Genomic DNA, 15341 nt, shown 5'->3' with positions numbered 1-15341 from the left:
TTTATTAAGTTAATTTTTTTTTCAATTTCATCCCTTTACACTTTGTTTTTATATTAGATTTGATCCTTATTATTTTAATTGTGATGTTTTCAATCTTGAATCCTTTATTGAATTAATTTATCTTTCGATTTCATTTATTGACAATATATTTGTATATCAAATATGGTCCTCATTCTTTTGAATGTTATTTTTAGTTGCTATCATTTTCTTAATTGAAATTGTTTTTCAATTTCATCCCTTATGATTTGGTATTTTTGTGTGTTAAATTTGTTTTATTTCTTTTCAAATCTACATTTTTTAAAATTTTTTTTCAAGTTTATCGCTAATTATTTTGGTTGGTTTAGAATTTTACATTGTTATTTTTTTCAGGTTTGTCTTTTATATTATGATTCAGCCTCATGATCTGTGTCATAAATTCTGAAGGTTGGATCGGGTTGACTTCAATTATTTTAAAAAATTTCATCCATCATCATTGAGTTCGTTGAAAATTGGTTTTCTTTGTTTTGGATTCTTTTGTGAATATAATTTTTTTTTTATTTTGCCCTTCGGTTCAATATATATATTTTAAGGTTTGAATCTTAATGTTTTGATTTTTAATTTTAATTTTTATCTTTTTTATCAAATTTTAATTTGTTTTCAATTCCAACCTTGGATCTATAATCTTGATTTTTTATTTTTTAAAAATCCGGTCCTCATTCTCTTTATTTTTATTTTTTGATTCATTTGTTAATTTTTATTTTTTTAATTTTACCATTCAATTTAAAATTTTAATTTATGCTCTCAATTTTTCTTTTCAAATGAGGTTTTTATTCTCTTAATTGCTATTTTTTTATCCTTTAATTTTTTTATATCATCATTTGACATTTTATTTATTGAGATTTGGTCTTTTTGGGTTTTCCCATTGTTTCTAGGCCCTACCCAATAGTCAATCCAAGATTATTATCAGGTCAAGAGTCGAGTGAGTTGGCTCGAGTTAATCCAAGTCAACTATATCTTTTTGTTTTATAAAAAAGTTAAAATGATACCATTTTTTTTTTAAAAAAAATAGTAAACATGTTTTGACTGGATTTTCCCCAGGTTAACCGAAACATTGGTCAACCCAGGTTTTTTATTGTATTACATTATTTAAATTCTCCCTTAATTTTTTTTGAAACTCGAGCCGATCTAAGCTAAGGGTCACTTGGGATATGGGTTAACCCGTCGGGTTAAGCTAAGCTTTTAAATAGTTGTTTTCCAGATATGGTGCTTTTCAGTTTAGTCACCACCTAAGATTATGAATTTAAAAAATTAATATAAGTTGACGTTATTTTCTAAACAAACAACTACATAAGCAAATGGTCATGTATGTGGCTTTTGGGCAGATTACAAGCTCGTTTAGTATTATAGTAACAATAATTTTTTAAAATACCTTTTGCTTTGAAATATATTAAAATACTATATTTTTTTATTTTTTTAAATTTATTTTTGATATCAACCCATAAAAACATGAAAAAAATTAATTTAAAGTAAAAAAAACACTCAATTTTTTTCAAAAATATTTTTACACTACAAAAACAAACAGTGCTTAAGTGCCCAAGTGAGCGAGTATTTTTGCTTTGGAACTAACTTTTCAAAGTGTTTTTTGCTAAAAAAGATCAAATTAATGTTTTTTTTGTGTTTTTAGATAATTTTGATGTGTTGATGCAAAAAATAAAAAAATTATTTTAATATATTTTCAATTAAAAAATACTTTGTACCACAATACTAAACATATATTTATTTTTTATTTAAGACTAAATTTTTTATGTAAGACTATATTTTCAATTAAAAAAATTTATATAGACTTGGTGTATTTAAACTTCAAAGTTTTTTTTTTTTACAAGTTGGTTTTAAGGTTCAAACCTTAAAAAGTCAAGAGATATAGCAAACCTCTCTAATCACCAAATGAAATTAACTATACGAAGTTGGATTGATTTTGTATTTATCACGTACAAATTAACATAATTATAAGATTTAATATAGGCTGACGGATCAACTCACTAACTCAGTAACTCGGACCTGGTCTGTCATGAAAGTGATATGTAAATGTCTTGACAGCAAATGGTCACTTTTCTTTCAAGAAATTAATGAAGAAAAAAATCCAAAAAAAAAAAATTAAAAAAAATGAACGAAGAGGGCCTAGAGGTCATGCCAAATGCCAGTTGATCTACTACCAAAAGGTCATACCAAATGCTAGCCCTACCTGGTTGTTGGATGGGGTGGCTAAAGGACTATAGGTTAGGCTTCAAAACTGCCTGCAGTCCTTTTGACCTGCGCAGTTGCACTCATTAATTTATTGGCAATAATGAAAAAAATTGGTCAGAAAATCTAGTGGGGATTGTCTATTTTAATCAAATATCAGGCCATGAATTTAAGTCAGGTTCTCCTGTCTTCTAGGATGTGTGTATTAATATGGTTAGTCGGTTTAGTTTATATGTATTTTAATTAATTTTATAGGTTTTAAAGTTAATGATTATATAGGTTTTTAATGATTTAGAGGTTTCTGAAACTCGAACTAGTGATTTTTAAAGAACAAATCTAGAACCTGACCAGTTAAATTAGACCTTTCAAAGTTATTAAGAGGTAGATTTTAGACTTTACTATATTATTTTTCTAGTAATTCATTCATAAATACTAAATTAAATTTGATTGAGATCATTGGTAATTCCCTAATTTGAAGTTTGAGAAGAAAAGGGAAAACTTGTAAATCTATTATCCTCTTCCTAAGTCAATCACTACAAACATGCTAGTTCTAAAAAGGGTTATGCGAAAAAGAAAAAAACCAAAGATTTCGTATAGTATTTTTTATCCAAAATTGCTTGATGGATTAAAATATATATATTTTTGAAAGATATGAACTCCCGTTTCTTCCTGAATGCTTATATGATAAGGTTTATGGTAATCCTTGTTGGTTTTTATTAGGGGTGAGTAAAAAAAATTGAAAAATTAATTAAATTGAGAAGACAAAAAAAAATAACTGAAAAAACCGAACTATGAAAAAAACCGACTAATATTTTGAAAAAACCGACCGGTTTGGTTTCGGTTTTATAAGCCTGAGACCGAAAAAACCAAACCAAACTCAAACCGAGCCAAACCGGAAAAAACCGAGCCAAACCCAAAAAACCCGAGCCAAACAAGTTTGAACTAGTTTTTGTCCTGAAAACTCGAACCGAACCGAACCGAAACCGACCAGTTTAAACGGGTTTTGGTTCGGTTCCAGGGTTTTTTTTTTGCTTTTTTTTTTATTTGGTTACTTTTTTTTTGATAAAAACCGAATCGAGCCGAAAATAATCACCCTAGTTTCTATCAATCGGATCGACAAATGTCATGATTTGAATGCAATTGAATAAAATGAAAATATAAGGGGCAAATGTGAATTTTTTATATAGATATAGGATAAGAAGGGGTTTCTCTTTAAAATTACTTTCATGCTTTAGTAGCAGAGAATGTTCAAGTGCTTGACTTGCTTTAGATGGTGAAAATCGGTATGGTCTTATTAATCACTTAGAATTTAAAATTTAATTCGAATTAAATTTTAAATTAAACTAGAAAAGATTAAAACTCATTAAAGCACAATTAATCCAACTAAGTTTTTTCGTGATTTAATTGGTCAAATAAAAAAATAATCAAATTAAAACCAATAATTTTAATAGAAATAATTAACGAGTAATTTTGATTTTTTTTTAATTCAATTCCAGTGTTGGGTCAGACAAATCTACCCTAAAAGTGGAATTAGAAATTTTTCATGTAATAATTTATCAATTAACTAAAGGTGACGTTTTAAGAAATAAGTCTATGATAAGAAAAAAATAAAAATTAGGATAAGGATCAAAATAGCTGTAGGATAAGAGATATTTTCGAAACACCCACTAATATGTATATTTGTGCTGCCGACCGTAGAATTTTGACTTTAAATTTCTAGGCTTTTCAATTGAGATAAAGAAAATTCAAAGAAAAAAATAAATAAAAAATAAAGAAACAATTCATTTTAGAGCAAGGAAAATTTCCTTAGTCACGGATTTCAAATAATAAAATAATCTATTTTAAACCCGATGGGATAAATATTTAATTTTGATATATCAACATTGACCCAAAAATATTATTATAGCTTAAAAAAAGATGAAAAAAGAATAACACATCTACTTTTTCAAATAATATACTATATATTATAGTTTTTAAAAAGATGATAAAAGAATAACACATTTACTTTTTCAAATAATATACTCGACCCAAAAATACTATATAATATAGCTTAAAAAAGGAATGAGACATATGCTAGCAGTGGAGAATCAAATAATATTATTTTAGAGCATAATAGAAGTGAATACTTGTGAAGGAGAATCTACCAAGGCGTGAAGCATTTCGTGGATGTGAATAATCAATAGTTTTTATTCCATTATTATAAATTGGATCTTTTAGCTTATTCTTGTTTTTCCTTTCAATTGAGAATTGTTTTCTATAGTTTTGGACTTTTAATTTGATGTTATTTAGTATTTTTATGTGTTTATATATAAATAGATATAAAAATATTAAATTTAGCTAAATGCTAGGTTTGAATCATAGATTAAATAAGTTAATCTAAATTAATCTGAAATAATATTGTTTTAATTTTTTTTATTAAAAATATAAATTATGTTTTGACTGAGTAAACTTCCACCTGAATTTTCTTGAACCCAATCCAAATTAAATTTTTGATCAATCTATGAAACTGGTTGGATTTAATTTAATAAGTAGATATAGTTTGAAAGTTATGTATCAAATAATTTTTTGAATGAAATAAGTTGAAGTCTTATTAAATTGATTTTATGTGAGTCCTTCATTGTATAAATTTGAAACTCAACAACATTATTCATAAAAAAAGTTAAATATATTTATTTGTACATGATACACGAACAATATCTCTTATGTAATTAATTATTATTTGCCATATTATTCTCACAAAATTTAATCTTTATTTGCTCTGCAAAACTATCACCTATCTAAAAGCCTTTCATATGTCGACCGAACCTTGATCCTTTCAAACCATTTGGTCTTCTATTTAATTTTTTTTTGTGTGATAAAAATATATTACTTAAACTACATGTAACTCCTTCAAGTATGACTTAAATTCAGTTAGATCCCTCATTTTTGCCAAAAGTCTTCAATTGAACCGTTAATTTATAGTAATCAATTCCTTATAAATTCATAAATAAGACTCAAAGTTATGTGATACCATGGAGAAATGCATGTTTGGCTATATAGTGTTTGAGAAACCATCACTCATTCGTACAGAAAAAATCCATTTCAATTCTAAAAGGTGTAACATAACTAGTTAAATTTTGAGTTTACTTTTCAAAGATCACTAGTTTGAGTCCCATAAATCTCAGAGCCACTTGAGGTATACATGGTTGTTAATTTTAGGACCCATAAAATTAATCGATGTGCACGCAAGCTGATCCAGACACCCATATTAATCTAAAAATAATTTGTTTTTATTAAATTATATAGATGGATTGTGTTTGTATCTCCTTGTTTGTCATTAATATTTAAATTTTAGATATAGATATGGGGAATAAAATTCACATAAATTCTTTAGTTTCACATAAATATTTTACCTTTGATAATAAAATGAGAGGCATGAACTTAGTGTTGGCATAAAAAAAACACATGATTGTTTCTTGCATGACACCCTTTAAAAAAAAAACAAAAAAATATTGCTCTTGCCTTCATGCATTTTAAAAATCAAATTAAGCTAATTAATCTCAAATCACACCTTTAATCCAATACATGAAAGAGATTGAAGGGGAATTAGAGATAGATCTTGATGTTCTTTTCTCTCTTTTCTTTGATTCAAACTTTGACAAGTGGACCCATAATCAAAACTCATATAATTGTTAGAGGACTCAATTGTAGTTTGCTCACACCATAAAATAATTGCTTTGAGTCATTAAATTAATTAACCAATCACTAAATCAACCCAAGTTAATATCTTGATTATAACAGGTTTAGTCAAATTAAATGAATCATTAATTAAAACTATTAAGATGGACGGAGTTTTATCAAATTAATATATCATTTAATTTAAATAAAATCTCCATCTAAATTAAATTTAAATTCTCAATAAAATTATGCATGCGGAGGATTTTTTTTTCTGTTTCCAAAAAGACGAGGATATCTTCACTTATCACATAACTTTATCATACAAGAGAGAGAAAAAAGAGCCAAAATCACGCAAACCAGGAAAAATTAAAATAGAAGAAGCAGAAAGCCACACCGATTAATGGCGGCTGCGGCGGAGGACACGGTGGAGGAAGAGGTAGGTCGAGTGGTGGAACAAGCCAAGGAGTTGCAAGAAACCGCTGCTTCTTTAATTGCTAAATCTGCTCACGACGAACAATCTGTTCGCCAAAAAGCTCTCTCTCTTGAGTCTTCTATTCGGCGTTGCAGTTCTCTTCTTGACCGCAGCAATCACCTCGCTCCTAAATTAGCTGCCAAGGTAGTTAATTAGATTGAGTATTTGCTCTGTTGTTGTGTAAATTGGATCTCTTTTGCTCTTCTGATTGATTGATTTTGTGTTGTTTTGTTTAGCTTGAAGAAGATTTACAGAAAGCAAGATGTATTATAGCTGATGGAGATGCTTCTTCTTTTCTTCCTTCAAAGCCTCAAGGTCTTTTTTTTCCTCAAGATGTAATTCTTTTACTACTATTATTATTGGACTATTCTTAATTGATTAATGGACAGATCAAATAAATTATCTGGAGTTTAATGAGATATGTTGTTGATATTTGCGTGCAGGGCGTTTTCTAAAAATGTTTTTGGGACCGATTAATGTGCGTGCTTCTCGTAAAGATGTGCAGTTCAAGGTTAAAGAGGAGTATAACAGTTACAGGGTATGCTTTATTTTGTTTTAATTTTATCTCTTTTAAAATTTTATTGAAAATTACAGTGTTGTGTTTCTCCGGGAGCAGGATAGGACCGCACTTTTGTTTCTATTTTTCCCATCGGTTTTGCTTTGTTTGAGGTCTTGGGTCTGGAATGGGTGCTTGCCTGCGTTTCCAGTTCAATTGTATCAGGTAATTTGTTGGATTTTGATGAATTGAGAGATTTTGCTGATATTTTCTTATTTCGTGCAAGATCAGGTTTTTACATTTTTGGCTTGTGCTTTGATAGGCGTGGCTATTGTTTCTCTACACTGGATTGACTCTGAGAGAGAATATACTGAGAGCCAATGGAAGCGATATTCGTTCATGGTAATTGCAATTCTGGCTTTTCTGTGCTTTAATATGTTGTCTGAGCTTTGTGTGCTCTTTATAGTGTTCTGCATGGTAAATGCTAATAATTCGATGCGTCTAAAGCAGTTCGAATTTAGTGGGTGAATTCTTTTTTAGCATTCTGGATTGGCTCAAAATATATTGTAGCAGCTGATTCATTGCATTGTGCCGTATGAATAGTTGTTTCCTTAAAGTTTTAGTTGGACCTTGACTTGGAAGACTTCCAAGTTTACTGTAGTGGAGTCAATCAAAAGTGCAAAAAACAGAGGGGGATGGGGGTGGGGGGAATAACAGAGATTAACATCCTTTCTTTAGTTTGAAGACATACAACTTGATCAAGCAGACTTCTTGTTTGCAACCACAAACTATTGCTTTCTAGCAGGTCTGCTGATAAATCTTAAGTTGATTCAGTTAGTGAAGTGTATTAACCTTCATGTTCTTCCTGTCTTTGTATTTATGGCCCTAAGGTGGTATTAGTTCCACAATCTTAACTTCTAGTAATTGCTAGGTTCACCATTTGTCATTATGAACAATCTCTCATTCATGCTTTCCACATTTTTGAGTTTCACAAATTCCATGATTGTAAAAGAAACGGCTACATTCATTAGATGTAGCTAATAACTCTACCTATTTTCTCGCAACATGAATCTTAAGCCTGCTTTGTTTGGCGATCTGCCACAATCTTCCAGCCATGAGGTTATTGTTCTCCTTTTGTCTGCAACTCATCAATAACTCAGCGGATAGAATCATAGGGTGCACTCAGCACTATTACAGCGGAATTGATGTTTTAGTCATAAGCTATACTATTTTTTGCTTAGGGACTTGAGTAGCAAAGTGTAATGGTTCCTGGTACTTGGTACTTGTTCCTAATTGGCGGGTACTCCATATACAGTTGATAGTTTTAGATGCCTGTAGCAGTCTTATGAACTAATGTTCTGTTTTTGAACAACTTGTCATTTGGTGAAATTATAACTTTTGAGCAGACAAAAGACCGAACCATAAAGCTTGTGAAGAAGGATGTTGGATTGATGGTAGTATGATGACTGGTGCATAAAACCACCACTCTTCCTAGCAGAAAGACTGTTGTCATATGAAGCTGTCCTTCTAGGCTCATTGTTAGCCTAAAAAGGGTTTAAAAGGCCTTTCACCTCAAGAAATAGGCGAAACTTCTAAAAACTGAAAATGATATTTTTACTTGGCACAATAGCTCAGTTTTGTGTTCAGCTCTAGAAACTAATCATTTATAGACTCTCCTTTCATCACCCTCTTAGAAATATGTTTGGAACATGATAAAATCATATGGAACGTGGAAAAAAGAAGTTGGAAACCTTAGAATTTTCTTGTTTGGTAGGTTTCTTAACCATGGAATACAGCTTAGTTTAAAAACCATGGAGTACAGCTTAGTTTAAAAACCATTCCCTAGGTGTGGTCTAGGCAGGAGAATCTCAAGTGGGTTTACAACTTAGAGTCATAAGCACTTTAATTTTCAGCTCTGTGGTCTATTTGGATTTAGTTTTCCATTCTTCTGGGCCATTTCTGCTTAATAGTCTTGCTCTCGCACAAGGCTTATTCCGCTCATAGAGCATTCACAAAAGTATGATGTTCATCATCATGCATGGAAATGCCAGTTTCATTAGTTATTGATGTCCCCCTGGATTAGCACAAGAATATCTCAACAAAGTAGATAATATGTTTTTGCAGGTGGATCAACCATCACTATTGTGCTATGATTATGGCCGTAGTTAGTCTCACATGGGAGATTAAAGGTCAACCAAATTGTGCTCAGAAGCAGGTTACTATTTTTCCATTAGATTCTAAATGCGTTGTCTGTTTGTATTTGTTAACAATTCCTTGAATCTTGCTCAGAGAGGGGTACAACTGTTCTTGCAATGGGCTATGATGCAAGGAGTTGCAATGCTTTTGCAAAATAGATATCAACGCCAGAGACTCTATACCCGTATTGCTTTGGGAAAGGTATCATCTTAAAATCACTTGTATGCCCTGCAAAGCATCACTGGATGCTTTACTTTTGGTGTGGTCTGTTTCCATCTTAATTCTTATGAGGTTTGTGGTTTGGTGAAGCTTGTCTACTGGTCTGTTGTGCAGGATGGGAATTGTCTCTACTTCAGATGCATATTAATTAGCACATCATATTTTCAATCCTTTTTTGTTTAATTGTTATTTTAGGCTAAGCGAATGGATGTTGTGTGGGGAGAAACAGCTGGTGTGGATGGGCAGTTGTGGCTGTTGTGTCCTATACTCTTCATTCTGCAGGTATTTATGCTACCTCTTAACTGGTGTTCTCATATACAGATGGAACAGGCCTGCTCTTTGCATCTTTCTACTAATCTTAAGATTAGACCTAATATTGTATATACTTTGTATGGTTTGAACAAATGAAGCAAAGTGTTGATCTGATAGCAATTGAATATTGCATTACAAACATGAACTGATTCCAGCCTGGTTGACAAAGGCTGTAGTTTTCACTAAATTATTTTGGTGGGCTAAGAAATTCATGTTCTTTTGCTGTGAAATTGAGTTTGATGCAAAGACATGCTACTCTAATGAAGTAGACTAAGGAGCATAATGAACCACTTGTTTGGAATCAATTCCAAACTAGAAACTAGAATTGATTTCAATGCTTTAAGTGGACTGAATTAATTGATTCTCTAATTGAATTCTTGGATTTGAAATTTGTTTTAAAATTGTGGTATTCATTTGAATTGAGTTACTCGAAATACATCATTCACCCAACTTGCCCTCTTCCCAACCATCATTTTCTGTCTTATCTCTATCATTTATTGATGTGATTAAAGAGAGTGAAAGAGATCCAACACAGCCTATGGCCATGGCTGGTCTACCGGACTATATGGCCTGGAAAAGAAATAACTCTTTCATATAAAATCTCAAGTACAAATAGTTATAATCCCTTACAACAGTGGTAGCCCTTAAATGGTTATGCAAACCCTTATAAAAAGAAATCCTAGCCTTAAAAATAACTTAATCCAAGCTGTTCAAATAAATCCTAATAAAATAACAGATAACCAAAATAGAAAACGATAAAAACCCAACTAAAAGAAACCCAACAAACTTGACATTCTGCTTTGATGCTGCTCCTGCATCATTTATACCTGCCACCTCTATCTAAATTTTATTTTATTATTTGAACTTAACCAAACCGCAACTAATCTTCTACCTGCCAATCCTCCACAACAATAGATGATAGCTATAGACTAGAGATGAAAGTGCAGGATATAAATTCTAAACAAATATTCTATGGGCTAGCCATTTTCTGTATTACTTTCCAAGTCCAAGGGACCATTACTGTAGACTTTATTAGTAGCATTCAAGGCCGGAGCGGAAAGGAAGGGGACAATGAACTGCTTGTATCCATAGATGCAGGATCAAATTGTTTCCAAGGAGCAGGGCAGAGATCCATGTAAAAGAGGGTTCTGTTTGGATAGACATGGCAGATGATACACCACTATAGAACCACTCTGTGTTTGCTTAAACCAAGAGTGAACATTCAACCAATTTTGCCTGAATCTTTAAGACAGATATTTTTTTTTTCTTTCTGAGAAATTAACATCCAAACTACCACTAGCAACTTGATTGTGAGAAGATCCAGATTTCCGCATATAGGATGTGCCTCTATCATTAAAGAGTAAACCAACTGTAAACCAACTGATTTCCACATATAGGATGTGCCTCTATCATTAAAGAGTAAACCTAACAAAATCATGACTGCCACCAACAAATCAACTCAAAATTAATTTGTTGTGACCATCTTCCCATTCTCCGAAGGTGTCTTTGGGACAAGATTGGTGTTGAAGGAAAACAAAAAAAACTTTGCGAAGCAGACGAGGAGGGTGTTTTTGGGATAAAGTTCTCAACGGTCAATTCTGAAGCAAACTGCACCGACTTTGTATGTGCTTAATGGTCAATTCTAATGGTGCAATTTGCCATCATACAGAAATTAGTGGTTCCAACGGGTTGTGGAATTCATATCAGTTGCTTAGAGCTTTCCAAACCCTGGAATTGAGTAAATGGTGTTGAATTGATTTCATTTCTACCAAATTCTGAGGTCTCACAAAAGGCAGGAAATTCTAGTTTAATCATGAGTGCCTCATTTGGGTTGGCAGGCTTTGCGCTTGTTTAACAAAGCATCAACAGGCTTCCTCTTCAGCTGCACATTTGTTTGAAGGAAATTGAAGAAGCATTAGGTTTTTCAAATGATAATGCAATTAGTGTGATCTACTACTAGAAATTTTGACATTTGAATTGTTGAAGTAAGCATGATGGCCTGAGTTCAACCTGATTATATTGTAGTGCTTCTGGAATTGAGTTTTGACCTGAATAATTGTATGTGCTTCTGGACTTGATATAGGGTTTTGAGGCATATGTGGGACTACAGCTGCTCAGGACTGCATACAAGGGGGTCACCTCCGAGTGGCAGGTATGCTTTTATTACTTTCTTTCCCCCATTTTAAGATCCAGCAATCTACATCCGTACAAATTTGCAGCATTCAATTTCGTGACAGAATCCGTTTCTGGCAGGTTATTTTCTGTGGTGTCCTTTTGGTCTTTATGGCAGTCGGGAACTTCTTAAACACAGTAGAGATACTAATGGTGAAGTCAAGGTTTAAGGCAAAAATGAAAAGCAAGAGCAAGCAGGAGATGGATTGAGGCACTTCTAACCTGTAGGATCACTCCTTCCATTCTCTATAGAATCTCAATTTTGGAATGATCTTTCATGGGTCTCGAAACATGTTTTGTTGAAGCTGAGGCAATGAAAGTTTCTCCTCTAGGCCTTCATTTCATTATACCCTTTTGCCATTTACGTGTTTATAGCTCCCATCCTAATCGTGGAACCTGGCCATGAAGTGAACTTGATCACTCAGAGAGATGGATGCAAACGGTCAGCAATAAAACCCTCTTAGTTATCTGTCATATGTCCTGTAATCTACTGTTTGGCTTTAGTTTAGGTAGAGGTCTGAGTTTCAGTCTCGCATAATGAAAGCGTGGTCCTTTGTCCTTGACAAGTTATTTACGAAGTTATCATAGGCGAGAATCTTGAGTTTTTGTTTACAAATTATCACACTTCAGAAAAGCAGCTATAAAGAGATTGTGTTAACGGGAGTAGTGCAACCCTTTAATTTTCTCAAGTGTTCTGCTAGTAGCGTGTATTTCATTGAACAAAATTTCCACGTATTTTATTTGTTCAACTTGAGATTTTTCTTGTGAAGATTGCGCTAAATCTTACTGATAACTGTGCTGGTTTTTTTTTTTTTTTTAAATTGAGAATCAGCCTGACTGAATCAGTGTTGTCGTCTTCGTTAAGTGGCTCACGTCCTCTCCACCTCTGATCAAGTCACGGTGTCCTCTTTGCTTGGAAAGTACGGTGATTTCCTCATGCAGTTTTTTCCCTCAAATTTTTGCGTACTGATTCGGCAGTGTGGGAAATGGTAAATGCAGTGACGGGAATCATTAAATGATTGGCCTTGACATTAATAAAGTGGATGCCATGCGAGAGCACAAAATGTTCATTCTTTCTCTGCACGTGCAACTCTACTCATCATCAGCCTTGTCGAAATCTGAATAGTTATCCTCGGACCGGAAAGTGGGCATCAGTGAATGCCAGGTATCGAATTAGGTGATGGTACGGTCTCCGGGCTTCGTGGGTAGAAATGATTGTGTTTCCGGCGATGATTTAGAAACCTGATGAGGGTTTTTGCAGAGCTTGCTTGTAAAACCAACCCATTCGTCAATTTGACAAAAAGACGCTTGCTTGCTCCATTTTGCGGCTGACTGAGCTGGTTGTCTCTCTGATTTTTTGCGTGGGAGGGAATATCCTCCCTCTCTTCCAAGAACAAGTGATGTGACCGGCGGATTGAGGCTTGAATTTTATTTATTTACAACCATTGTGGGATCTGACAGGCCTGCGTCACCAATTTGAAGAAATAGGGCAATGCCCTTTGGGTCCAATGGTACTCTCTACCCACGCGAAAGCCTTTGAAGAAAGCTGTTTGGGATTACATCACTCGATTCAAAAGAGTGTAACCCAAGAAAGAGATTCCTTGACTGGATAAGTGGATTGATTTCATTTCTTAAATAATTCCTGAAAGTATCCAAAATGTTTGATTTCATTTCGTAAATTAATGCTATCAACAATTGCGAGTGTTACCATCAATTGTTCGGGTGTCGATATCCACTAGCTAACCAGGCACAAGCCATAGTTATAAAATCCATTTGGACTCATGATTCAGTCTGAGATTTGAGTTACAAGTTAAAGTTACGTTACGTGGATTAATCTATCTAGATTAATTTAAAATAATATTATGTTAAGATTTTTTAAAAAATAATTAAGATGATAAAGAATAAGATTTTGAGATGTAATTTAATATAAAACCTCACTAAAATCAAACTTTAGATCAACAAGCTTATGGGATTAACTGTTACATCATAGGAGTTTAATAATATTTATCATAGGCAACTATCTAGTAGGTGTTTATTGGTAAGAATTTGAAATTAAAATGTTTGTTTTTTTTATGGTCTCAGGTTCGAGTCTTATGGTTGCTAATATGATAATCACCGAAAGTTTATATGGTCGTTAATTTCAAAATTCATGGAATTAGTTGAAATATATGCAAATTGATCAGGACATCCACGTTAAAAAAAAAAAAACATTCACCATAGGCATGGAACAAATGAGCAAACGTGGAATCAACAGGTAAACAGTGCATTCTCTCTGCATAATTTAATTAAGTGGACTAACAACGAATATCTTGTTTTTCAAACATTTAAATCAGCCTGCAAACTTCATGGTACTTAAATGAACTAATTTGAATTGAATTCATCATTGATTAAACTTCGGACATTTATAATCTTTACAACACTGGAAAAGTGAAAAAAATAATATGTTCGTGTGCGTGGTGCTTTCATGTAGGCTCCTGAGTCCTGACAGCTGCAGCCCCGTTATAATTTGTTCTTCATTATTATGTGAGAACGTCCACCTCAATTATGACGATTGAAAACAAAATAGCATAGTTGTTAAACTTTAGGTTTGTCATGTCGATCGATCAGGAAAATTTAGAATTCAAAACCTAAGCTGTTGGAGTAGATTTTTAATTGAATCAGATAAGAAATATTAATAAAACAATAAGATTTATAATAATTTTGGTTCATCTGAACAAATTTAATCCAAACCTAATTAAATCAATACTATATAAAAAAACACTGAATAATTTTATATGATTGTTAACTTTAAAACCCGTGAAATCAGTCGAGGTATATGCAAATTTACTCGGACACTCATATTAATAAAAAAAAACAATACTATAAGAAAAATACATTTATTTTAATAAAAAAAGTTTACCCAATAATTCAAAATCCCTTTTCATTCCAGTCACTAGATTGGATTTGAAAACTAATATATACATAAAAAATATGTAATTCATATGTGAACATAGAGAATCATGAAGACGTACGGTTTTATTGCTCCTAGAACTTTTATGGCCTTTCCCCATTATAAATAACTTTTATGGCCTTTCCCATTAAAAATAACTTTAGTCATAAGCTAACCCTATAATTTAATAAGAAATAAACTCAGTCATTATTGGCAAAACCCTAAGAATAGTTAATGCATGCTTGCTCCTTCCATTCTTCTTTATTTCACCAATCCCCACTCTATCTCCCATCTTCCTCTCTGAAAAATAAAACCTTCGATGCATATTTAAAACTAATTAGGAGAAAAGTCCAGGCTGGGTGTATATATATATATATATATAAACCCTAATAAGTGGTAGCCGACACCAACCAAACTACTCTTTCCCATGTGCTGAACCTAAAATTGTATGATTGGTATTTGTATTATTATTATTATTATTATTTCTTGCTTGCATCTGCCAACACTAAATTAAATAATTGTCGAATACCAGAATTCATATAGATGTGCTGTGGACATCATCATTGGATATATACTTTGGATTTTAAAAACAGATTTTTTTTTATATTTTTATCTTCATTTCTTTAACTAAACATGTTTTTTTTTTTTGTTTTTAATGTTTTCTACGC

At 32.3% G+C, this 15341-nt stretch overlaps 1 protein-coding gene across 3 annotated transcripts; it reads left to right on the top strand.

The window, feature by feature from the left end:
• Positions 1 to 6138: 6138 nt before the first annotated feature.
• LOC133672196 (uncharacterized) lies at positions 6139 to 13458 on the top strand. Of its 3 annotated transcripts, XR_009834811.1 has the most exons (12): positions 6139 to 6493; positions 6586 to 6664; positions 6793 to 6887; positions 6966 to 7070; positions 7168 to 7247; positions 8970 to 9060; positions 9135 to 9242; positions 9456 to 9542; positions 11656 to 11724; positions 11826 to 11968; positions 12577 to 12664; positions 12744 to 13458. XR_009834811.1 is itself a non-coding variant. In XM_062092611.1 (11 exons), exons 1-10 carry the CDS (start codon positions 6278 to 6280, stop codon positions 11952 to 11954), a joined length of 1059 nt encoding a protein of 352 aa, XP_061948595.1. In that variant the 5' UTR covers positions 6139 to 6277; the 3' UTR covers positions 11955 to 11968; positions 12577 to 13458. The 3 variants fall into 3 exon arrangements, 2 of the variants coding, with proteins under 2 accessions (XP_061948595.1, XP_061948594.1); XM_062092611.1 differs by having other exon boundaries at positions 12577 to 13458; XM_062092610.1 differs by lacking the exons at positions 12577 to 12664; positions 12744 to 13458 and having other exon boundaries at positions 11826 to 12513.
• The last annotated feature ends 1883 nt before the right edge of the window (positions 13459 to 15341 follow it).

The sequence above is a fragment of the Populus nigra genome, chromosome 1, assembly GCF_951802175.1.
Source record: "Populus nigra chromosome 1, ddPopNigr1.1, whole genome shotgun sequence".
Taxonomy (NCBI): domain Eukaryota; kingdom Viridiplantae; phylum Streptophyta; class Magnoliopsida; order Malpighiales; family Salicaceae; genus Populus; species Populus nigra.
Note: the sequence above shows the minus strand (reverse complement) of the source record. Positions and strands in the feature narration are given on the sequence as shown.

Bases quoted from the DNA above. Each gene is read 5' to 3' on its own strand.
- LOC133672196 (XM_062092611.1), top strand. From the start codon at position 6,278: ATGGCGGCTGCGGCGGAGGACACGGTGGAGGAAGAGGTAGGTCGAGTG. The intron at 9,243-9,455 runs GTATCATCTTAA...TTGTTATTTTAG, and splicing joins CCCGTATTGCTTTGGGAAAG to GCTAAGCGAATGGATGTTGT. The intron at 9,543-11,655 runs GTATTTATGCTA...GACTTGATATAG, and splicing joins CTATACTCTTCATTCTGCAG to GGTTTTGAGGCATATGTGGG.